Source organism: Astyanax mexicanus, chromosome 23, assembly GCF_023375975.1.
Source record: "Astyanax mexicanus isolate ESR-SI-001 chromosome 23, AstMex3_surface, whole genome shotgun sequence".
Classification (NCBI taxonomy): domain Eukaryota; kingdom Metazoa; phylum Chordata; class Actinopteri; order Characiformes; family Acestrorhamphidae; genus Astyanax; species Astyanax mexicanus.
In genome coordinates this window covers 19,639,835-19,651,214 of record NC_064430.1, presented here as the reverse complement: position 1 = coordinate 19,651,214, position 11,380 = coordinate 19,639,835, and the positions used below count along the sequence as shown (strand labels likewise).

Below are 11,380 nucleotides of genomic sequence, written 5' to 3'. Positions count from 1 at the left end.
ATATTGCATGGAAGACACACATTGGACTATGGAAGACATGAGAGTGAGATGGGCATTCATGGAGAGTTTATTGGTCAGCAAAAATAAAACATTAACAATAAAAATGAAGAACCTGTCTGTTCACTCTCCATATGGTTTGGCTCTTCATGCAGCCATTAAGAACCTTTATCTTTACAGTCCAAACCCAAATGAGTTACTGAAGATACTCTCAGTCCTGCAGTTTCTGGTGCTGAGATGTCATTACATTTAATATAATCTAATATATGATAAACAGGAAACACACCCAGTTCTTTCCCCTCTCACAACTGGTGAAGGTGACTCTGATTGGTCAGAAGGAACAGGTGTGTTTCAGTGAACTGGTCACTGGGTCTCGTTTGTTTGGCTGGGCAACTGCTCGGGATCGTGGGAGTAGCAGCACTTTTCCCCGTGAGTGCAGGTGCCCTGAAACAAAAAAAATAAATACTCAGTCCTGCCTTAACTCCAGTGTGGATGCTCACACTAATGACGCATCCGGTCACATATTTAACAAAGTTAGTAAAAACCACTTGAATATCAATAGTGTTTTGTTTCAATTCTGATGTCTGAATAATTCACAGAATTAAATTATCAAACAAAAACATTACTTATGTGTAATTGCAGGGCTCTATAGCATCACGCATTTGACAAGAGACACATATTTCGAGCAGATCACACACCCACATGCCACACAGAAATTACCAGCACAACGCCCACCAAGGAAGCCTTAAAGGATTTCCAACAGAGTTCTAAAGAAACTTGCCTTAATCAACTAAGAAATCTTTATAGTCTTTATATTTTTATTAAATACAAATTTAGTTATCTTATTTATTTCTTATTATATTTTATACAAAAAAAAAGATTTTATAGCTTATGATGGGCTTTTTTTTATTTGTTCACCTCAGAAAGGTTTTGTTAATAGGTGTGCTGGGAGTAGTGGTGCTCCAGGGTATGTTATGAAACACCTGGTAGAACAAAAAGATAGGTTTGTGATTCTACATGCACATAAAAGAGTTTTGGGAACTCTTTTATGTGTGCGCACCATTTCATGCAGAAACTGGGATTTATAAAAAAAAAATGCTTGTGTGTGTATAAAAATCAAGTGTACATTTTAAGCATGGTTTAAGCCACGCATACACGCAAAACACTGCAGAGAGAACAGTCATTAGTGGCCCTATGTGGTAAAAGTAGTGAATTTCGTGGGGGGGGGAGAGAACTGATTAAACCATCCCTATGGTGAACACTCATGTTCTGCATGTTTAGTAAAATAAATTAAAATAAAGAGTAATGCTTGCATTTTTTTTCTACTTTATTTAAATTATTATTTTTACACTAGTTTAATTCACTCTGTAGTTTCTGTAGTTTGTCACTTTTATTATTACTATTATTATTATTAATAATATTATTATTATTCAACAACACAATTAGAAATGAGGCCCCTGGTGTGTGAAAGCAAACCAGAAATGAACATCTCTACCAAAGGAGGCCAGGATCAGTTTTGTGTGCAAATTTATACCAGATTTTACGTCTGTCAGTGTTGTGTGTCTGTAAATGTAACTGAACACAGTTGGGTGACGATGTTGCGGTTTTGTACCTTACGGAATTTTTTGCATGGGAAGTTCTTTAGCTGAGAGGAGTCTGTGATCTGGTTCTTCCGTTTGCCCTGGAACTGTTTCCTCTTGTCTTCCAGCTCGGAAGAGATTCCACCACTGAACACACACCAACACATCAACTAAAACAAAACGTACAAAAACTGACAGCTGCACTTTCATTTAGAGGATTCTGGGTATTTTTTCACTTACTGTACATTTTATCAGCTCCAATGATCATATAGGAACACTTTGTAGTTCTATAATTACTATAAATACTTTATCTTTCTCCTTTTACTCTTTTTTTTTATTGGTCAGGACCCCACAGAACCCCCACAGAGCAGCTATTTTTTTAGTATATCATTCTCAGCACTGCAGTGACACTGGACACTGCATGTGGTGGTTTGCGTGTTAGTGTGTGTTCTGCTGGTACGATTAGAGGATCAGACACAGCAGTTCTGTACTCACCCGGCTTTGGCGCGAGCTTTAGGTCCCCAGTTGGCCTGAGGGTTCTCCTGGAAGCGTGTGAGGTGGCGTTTGCGGGACTGAGGGTTAGCGTCCTCGCGGATGTCGAAGCATGCCTGCAGACTGAAACACAGTACAGAACCTCAGTCAGAACCAGAGAGGGAGCCTCAAAGGACACCACCACATTAACAACCAATAACTAGCTGTGTGATCTATAGTATAGCATGAAAGCTGTGTGCTTGTGTGTAATGGGTACAGTAATGGGTGAGGGGTGGAGCTTACGTAGGCTCTGTAGAGAGGATCCGGAAAGCCGGACTGGTCTCTGATAATCTCTCTCTCTTAACCGGGTTGCTCTTCTCCTGCATGACACACACACACACACAACATTATTTAACTAATAATAATAATGGATGATCACAAGCCATCAAACCAAGCTGAACTGCTTGAATTGTGGCACCAGGTGCAGCAAAAAGTTATCCAAAAGCAGTATGTAAGACTAGCGGAGGAGAACATGCCAAGATGCATGAAAACTGATTAAAAACCAGGGTTATTCCACCAAATATTGATGTCTGAACTCTTAAAACTGTATGAATATGAACTTGCTTTCTTTGTATTATTTGAGGTCTGAAAGCTCTGCATATATTTTGTTATTTTAGCCATTTCTCATTTTCTTCAAATAAATGCATGTAATGCAAATGTATTTTTTTTTTCTCCCTAATTTAGCAAGGCCAATTGTCCCACCCATTTAACTCAGCTATATATCCCCTAGTGACGCCAAAACACAAGGAGGGTGAAGTCTGAAGTCTGAAGAACTTGAACTGCTGCTGATGCAGCATTGCTGAGTAGCCAGCATGCTCAGAGGAAAGCACAGCGTCTCGGTTCTGATACATCAGCTCACAGATACCTTGTGCTGATCAACATCAACCTTTGGAGTGATGAGGGGAAAGAGGACCATCCACCCACCCAGACAGAGCAAGGCCAATTGTGCTCTCTCAGGACTCTGGCAGCTAATGGCAAGCTACATGACCGGGATTCTCCCGATGATAGTAGTGGCTACGCTTTGGCTCGCTGGACAACTCGGCACCCCAATTATAATTTTATATTACTATTATTTTATTTTTTTGAAAATCTAAGTAACAGAATTTAAAAGGTGATTATATGCAGCTCACCCAGCAGCGCATGATGTCCCACAGCACTCCAGCCGGTGCGTCTGTCTTTACCGCATTCTTACAAGCATGAGAGAACGACACTTTGTAACCTGCATGAAGCAGAGCTGACCTAAAAAAACAGCAGAGAGAACTTCATCAAGTTTCACTGACTATTGGTCATTTGCACAACCCATCCGATACATATGTGCATTGAAATGCTTATGGTAAGGCTCACATTTTTTCCAGACTTTAAATGAATACTGAAGTCATCCAGACTATAAATAAACGTAGTAAATACACATAAATAAGTAGTAACTTAAAAGTGTTAAACAAACCAAGATACTCTGAGAAGCATTTAGGTGGCTCTTATCTAGGGTGCTGTTAATTAACTGGCAGTTTCTGAGGCTGGTAACTTATCCTTGAGAGTCCTGATGAGAGTCAGTTACATAAGAACCTTTTTGATGGTCTTTGCGACTGCACTTGACGATACTTTCAAAAATCTTGAAATGTTTCAGATTGACTGACCTTAATTTCTTAAAAAATACATTTAATTAATTAAGTATTTCTTGCCATAATATGGATTATAATATTACTCAAATAGAGCTATTCACTGTATACCAACTCTACCTCTTCACAACTTTACAACTGATACTCTCAAACACATTAAAGCCAAGAAATTCAAGTAATCTTCATAAAAGCTTCATAAAGCTGACTTGAGAAAATCCAGCCAAGATGTGCAAAGCTGTCACAAAAGCAAGAGGAGCTACTTTGGAAATTCTAAAATATACAACATATACTGGCTTGTTTAACACGTTTTTGTTTATTAAATAATTCCACGTTTTCCTTCATAGTTTGGATGACTTTTGGATGACCAATAAATTTAGGTGTGTCCAAACTTGTTACTGACTGGTACTGTATATAAATAAAACAGAATATACTAAATATACATAATATATATAAATAAACGTATAAAATAACAGAAACATACATACAAACATACACGTAATTTAGAGAAATATACAGAACTAGCATGGTATTAGGAAACATAAATGAAGTTTTGTTTTGTTCCTGTTGTGGGTTCAGTGTGTTACCTGAACTGCAGCATGGCTGGTGTATTGCAGTGAACTGTGCTGCTAAGCTGGTCCAGGACATAATAAAGAGGAATATCTTGCAGCTCCTGTAGAAGAACATCTGTAGATTAAACTCCCGCCATTCACCCAATTCTCTGCACTGACTGCTTAATTAATAAAACAGACAGGAATAATCAGGAATAATTCACATTCAGTAAACAAAAAGATCTCACACTGACCTCGGTGACCATGCTGAGAACACCCTCAATGCGCTTGGACGTCCCAAAGCGAGAGGGGTTGCCTGAAACAGCTGCCAAAACCTTCTGCACAAACTCCAGGTTGTGAATGGGTTCTGCCCAGACGGGTCCTCCAAGCTTAATGAGGAGATACATGGGATTAGACAGGTGGGTTAATACATGAATGGTAAAATTGGCTCCTGGGTAACATGCCATGCTTTTTAATTCTGTGTCTGAATGTGTTTTTGTGTTTCTGATATACCTGCATTCAAAACATCAACCGTTGATGTATATGAAGGGAGGGGGGGCTAACTGCTTAGACTGAGTGTCTTAGTTTTATTAACTGTGTGTGAAACTACCTCCACCATGTTTGAAGGCTGCACTTTAGTCTAACTAGCTCTCACTGTAAGTTGTATTGGTGTGTAACACTACCCTCACAAAGTTTCTAGCAGCTGACAGTGTGTGAAACTACCTCCACCATGTTTAAGAGTTGCTAAGAGAATAATAAAGGAGTAAATCCTGATGAAAGACAGTAAAATGGTAACTGCTCATACCTGGTGTCTCTGACCACAGTGATCACAGTTCATTCCTACGGGAGGCCCTGTGGCAGCAGAGAACTTCATACTGGAACATACAAACACATTTGGTTGCAGTAGTATATACTTGATTTTTTTGTGATAATATCAAGATACATTTAACTATTTTAAACATGCTTCTTAAATATTTTCTGCTAAAAAAAATGCAAAAAGTACTTCCCACAGGTGGAGCTAATTTTGTGCAGGTGATCCAGAACAAGAAGCAGGGTTACTTACTGTTTACCCTGTAAAATCCTTTTCCCCATCCTTTGGATGTGAAATGCCCCACAGCCCACACAGTTATACACCAGAGCCTGCTTACTGCAACACACACACACACACACACACACACATACACACACACATTTGAAAACAACTCAGAAAAACACTTCAGAACTGCAGTATGAATGGGCAGGGCTAAACTGCTGTAAGCTGAAATGGAGTGGTTAAACTGTTGTAGGCTAGTGTGTGTGGTGTGTGTTACCTGGCAGAGTGTTTAACAGTGGCCTGTCCTGTTCGGACTCTGACGAACACTCTGATGTAGAAATCGACACTGACGCTGATCAAGGGCTCAATGTAGCGCTGATAAACATTCGCCCTCTGATCCAGCGAGTGCAGAATGATCCTCAAAGCCTTTGCGCATACACACACAGTTCATAATATGAGCACAGTTTAAGATCACATACAGATTCTTCTCAAAAACACCTTCAACTAGTATGTCTGTACACATTAGTACAAACACACACTCAGGAATGCAGATGTGCATCTCACCAGTTCGTGGCAGTATTTGGATTTGAGGGAGACAGAGCCGTATTTACTGTAGCAGGTCTCCCCGCTGTTCCCCGCCATCACTGCCATGTCTGTACACGTAATACACAGCAGCCCTGGAGGGGGAAACACAGGTCACAGTTTTCGAAGAGGATTAAAAAGAACACAAAGGTGTTACAGAAATCAAAAGACCACATGTCCGTGTGTGGTATAACAAGGGTCACAAATGTCATATAGTGAACATATGGGATGGGAGTATGGGATTGTTCCAAAAAGTCAAAATATCACAGGTGACACATTTCAGGCCATATTTTAGCGATCTATAGGCGAGCAGTCAACCACGCACGACACAGATTGATTAAAGGAGTGTCAGTGTGTGTTTGTTATCGTAACAACATAAAAAATACACCCTGCGTGGCATTAAAAATGCACAAAAGGCATGTACTAATTCTATTAATTTATAATGGGTATGTTTTGGGTGTGACATGATATAAACCAATCCATTTCCTTTAAGATTAACTCTGACTTTAACGGATTGGTATTTTAACGGCGCAGCACTTCTGCACTTCTCAGCAGAAGGTGTGTGACCAGGTCATTTATGGAAACAGCAAAGTTATTGTATTTTATATACTGTTTATTGTTGGTTTAAAAGTTGGGTCTGTGCACTGTGGAGCATCTTAGTTTGTGTAGCAAATGGGGATGTACACGCATTGGGCACATGTAGCACTCCTCCGTAGCCAAGACTGATGACTGTAGCACACCTCGAACAGGGCCCTAAATCTTAAGAGCAGTATAGTCCAAAAGATGTGAAAACTGATGAAAAGGGACAAGGCCTGAACTCACCTCCTTCACTGACAGCCTGCACCGCAGCATCCAGGAAAGGGGAGGGGCTTCCATACGGGTCCAGGTCGATGACATCATAGCGCTCTTTCTTCCCTCTCATCTCGTACATCAGCATACTAAACAAAAAAACAGCACCAGCTATGTTTTCTATTACAGAATCATCTATATCAGCTTAAACTGTATTTTATTCATAAAAACACCATGAAAACATTCTATAGACATTGGACAGTGTTGTGTGTACTGCAACTGATTTAATGACACGGACAGATAAAAATGATTAACATTTCCTACTTAGTAGTATGAAAAAACAGCCTGTTTTTTAGCCTGACATATAGCATTATCCCCTAAGACTGTCATAGGCCATGTGAATTTGGGCAATTGAATTTGTGGTTTATACTCAGCAACTAGAGTAGGTAAAAGTAGTGAATTCCCATATTATATTCAGTGCCTGGGTTTTGGCACATGCGGCACTATGCCCGGACATGAGCAGAGTATTTGGGCATAACTTTACAAGTATATCAGCTTTCATACTTATTTGGGCATAAGTATATCAACTTTACAAGTACATCAGCTTTCAATTATGGAGGTAGAATAAAGGTAGTAAAACTACCTGCACCATGTTTGGAAGCTGTAGTTTATACTGGCTGGCTCTCTCTGTAAGCTGCATCAGTTTGTAAAACTTCCTCCACCATGTTTGAAAGCTGTCCATTGCCTAGCTAGTGTGTATTTATTGTGTATGAGATGCAGTCTGACCTGGCATCTTTCTGGCTGGCATGCAGCAGGTGTGCGACGTTGTTGTATTTGGCATTCCGGGCGATTAGCGCAGCAGCTTTTGCAGAGCAGTCATTAGCTGTCACACTCTTCAGCCCTGGAACTTCCAGAGCAAATCGGACGGAGCGCAGTCCAGAGGCAGCCAACCCCTCTAACACACGGAGACCATCCTGAACACAAAGACACACACAGACAAAGGTTTAAGGTGAGTGCAGGTACATAGACTAAGCTATGTTAGCTCCAGTGCTAATTAGAGGAATATAGGCTTTTAGCTTATAGTTACATTAGCCTCACACCTCACAGCACTCCCCCACAGATGTAGTTCTAAACTCCTTCGCCTCTTGTCTCTCCTTCCCTTGTTCCTGTTCTGTCCTTCCATCCCTCTCTTCTCCATTCATCTCATCAGAAAGACTGACGACCACTCTCTCCTTCTCTCCAGGAACAGCGATGCGGACGCCCCGGGAAGCAAGAGTCTCTCGTGCAAACTCAGTTATCACCGCACACCTGCAGGTGTCAGAAACACACAAATATACAGTGTTTACAAAATAGGTAAAGGTGCCCAAAACTTTATAATCTGCTGTCAATGCAGCTCAGTATTCTATAACCCAACTTTACTTTAACCCTCAACTTTACAATCTCTATTACAACTTTACAATCTCTTTAGTCCAGAACTTTACAATCTTCCATTACTGTGGTGCTAACCTTTACAACCTCCCATTATAGTAGGCCAGAACTTTACAATCTCCCCCTACTGTAAAACAGAATGTCCCAACCTCCCATTACTGAAGCCAAGAATTGTAATACCTCCACTTGCTGTAATCCAGAACTTTACAGTCTTCCAAAATTCTAGCACTGGATTTTACAACATGCTCTTCCTGTAACCCAGAATGTTTCCACCTCCCCATCACTGCAGCCCAAAACTTTACAATATTCCATTACTGTAGCACTGGACTTTACAACTTCCCCTTACTGTTACCCAGAACTTTACAATATTCTATTACTGTGGCACCAAACTTTACAACATTCCATTAATGTGGCACCATCCTTTACAATCTCCTCTTACTGTAACCAAGAACTTTACAAACCTCCCATTACTGTGGCCAAGAACTTTACAAACCTCCCCTTACTGTAGCACTGGACTGTACAAAACGTCCCTTACTGTGGCCATGAACTTTTTACAAATATTCCCTTGCTTTGGCCAAGAACTTTAAAACTACTCTACACTTCGGGTGTAGTTACATAGCAGGGATTTGCCAGGTAGTGTTCTTACGTGAGGTCACGGTTGAACTCCTGAACAGGGTTGTAGAACACCTCGTTAGCACTGGGAAACAGAATAGCCGCTTTCCCCTCTTTGACAACTGTTTCCCCCGGCATTAGCCCCGGTTCCTCTGGAGTGTCCATACTGCTGTCTGGTTCTGCTGTGAGTTCTGCAGCAGCGTCATCTCTTTCAGAAGAATTAAGAGTGTGCTTAGGGTCATGAGGGTCCTTGTTAGTGTCCATAGTGCTGAAGTGTGTGTGATGTCCTGGCCAGCAGATTCTGAGAGCCAATGATTCAGCCTTAAGCGTTCGAGGCGAGATCCTGAACGCAGTCTTAGCCAAGCAGAGAACCGCAATCAGTCGCATAGACCCAGGAAGGGACTTCGCTTTTCCTGATGGAACATAGAGTGAGAACTTATTACATGATCTGTAACATTTTGCATTAGAGGGAACCAGCTATGACAAATCAGATCAATTAGATACATTCGATGAGCAGTTCATTACTGATCTGTTTTATACTGTAGGCACCAGTGAAAATATTTTAAGATTAAAATCCTGATGTAACAAAACATGTATTTTAACACTTTTTCCTAGAAACATTTGAGAACTAGATGTATGGCAATTCAAATCTTTTAATTTAAGCATCTCATATTTAAGCATCTTATATTTATATTCACTTCAACAGTCCATTATTATTTGCATTGTATGAATTGAAAAAATATATACATATAATGAAAATACGTTTATTCGACAGAGAAAACATATTGATATGTTTGCACGATGATGGATTGTACTGATATTGCGGTGTATCATTACCTAAATTCCTACTATACCTATTCAACAATAGAAAATAATTGCTGTATTTTTGTTTGTCTGTTTTACGTGTTTAGGTTGTTTAGCTTAGATATTGGTTTTAAACGGACTGACCTCAAGCATAAGTTACTGTACAGTAATCCAATATAACATACAATAATCTAGGATATATTTCCAGTAAATGTATTAGTCTGTTGGTCTTAAAAAGCGTAAACACACTCCTTTATTGAACTGTCCGTTCCACCTTAAATAGTGAACCAGTTAAGTCAGAGGTATCCGAGGCTGTACTATTTAAGGTGGAACTGATAGTTTAATAACTAAACAACCTATAAAAAGTCTTCTTACCACTCAGACTGGTGTAGCTGCCCAGTGACCTATAGACACGCCAGGTATTCCAGTAAAACCGGCAGAGTTTAGTCTCATTAACAGTGTATGAGAGACAGCGCGAGCGTGTGTTTCTCCTATCACATGTACACGCTGCTTCCCACCGCTACGGAAGCCCCGGAAGACCAAGGCGAAACGCGTTTGTGAAACAAAATAAATTGATTTCATCGATGAAAACAACGCATTATACCCAAGTAAAACTAGCAATATACGTGCATTTTAAGATACATTACAGTACATACCCTATAAATGAGAAGATAGCTAAATGTTAATAAATAAATAAATGTCGATAAGAATATGGGACTAGAGAATTGGAACTTGAGAATATCCTTAGGGGTATAGTTGACACCAGAGAGCGCTCCAGAGTCCAAAATGAATAGGTTCATATTGAGAGCCGTTCCACTAAAGGGGTGCCATTTACTTGTAACTCTTCCGAACTAAAATTAAATTTAAATCAAATAACACATATATTTAACTATTCAAAATATGTACTGGTTAAACTCAGGCAGCTTTGCTTAATCCACAAAATGTCTTTGATTTTCTCTCAAGAATTATTTTCTCTCAAGAAATTCAAATTATTGTTTTTAGGGGAAAAAAATCACTCCTGTTCCTGGCACTAACTTTTTATGTTTTGAGTAAGCAATTCAAGTAATTACTCTTGATAAGTTCATCACAGCTGTTAACTGAAAGCTAATCCAGGTGATTCTACCTCATAAAGCTGACTGAGCAAATGTCAAGCTGCTACTTCAAAGAATCTAAAATCTATATTAAAAAAACATTCTGCTTTGTTTAACACTTCTTTGTTCACTAAATAATTCAGTATGTTTTTCTTTGGATGACTTTTTTAATGACAAATTGTATCCAAAGTTTTGACTGGTACTGTACATTTGATCATGTTTATGCTGAGAAATATACACGAGAAATATACAGACAATTGTGCTCTGTCTGTAATTCCAGAATCGGCTCACCGACCAGTCCGTGCTCATTAGCAATAATGCTAGTGTCTCTAGTGCACAAAACCTGTTTGCTATAGAAAAATGGAAATATATTTTTGCCTATATTTCTTTGACTTTTTAGCAAAATACTTCACTATACTTTTCAAGATTAAAGGACTCATGGACAATTCGGTACATAGACACTGTTTTACCAAAGTTGTTTAGCTCCATTCACCCTCATCCATTAAGGAACCCCTCAAGCAGTATGCATTCCTGTTCTGTTTTAATAGGAAAAATATAAAGTGGACAGGCTCTCCATAAAAACTCCAGCAGCACTACTGTGTCTGATTCTCTTGGGGATAAATACATTATAGTGGGAATCAAAAATACAAATTGTTATATTAAATATTGACAACTTTCTAATATAATCGCCTGAGGTTTTTCAGGAAACACAAAAAATATATAATAGTTGTTATGGCTATTGAAGAGTTAACCGTTTATTATACCTTGG

General features: G+C 39.4%; 1 protein-coding gene across 1 annotated transcript; it reads right to left on the bottom strand.

Annotated features, from left to right (window-relative positions):
• Window positions 1-51: 51 nt before the first annotated feature.
• Window positions 52-10,054, bottom strand: trmt1 (tRNA methyltransferase 1). The gene is made up of 16 exons (XM_007229994.4): window positions 9,896-10,054; window positions 8,751-9,129; window positions 7,777-7,984; window positions 7,463-7,650; window positions 6,710-6,825; window positions 5,870-5,982; window positions 5,583-5,731; window positions 5,336-5,419; window positions 5,078-5,147; window positions 4,527-4,661; window positions 4,309-4,394; window positions 3,239-3,347; window positions 2,352-2,428; window positions 2,073-2,192; window positions 1,610-1,724; window positions 52-441 (listed from the first exon to the last, which is right to left on the bottom strand). Exons 2-16 carry the CDS (start codon window positions 9,101-9,103, stop codon window positions 361-363), a joined length of 2,004 nt encoding a protein of 667 aa, XP_007230056.3. The 5' UTR covers window positions 9,104-9,129; window positions 9,896-10,054; the 3' UTR covers window positions 52-360.
• Window positions 10,055-11,380: the final 1,326 nt, after the last annotated feature.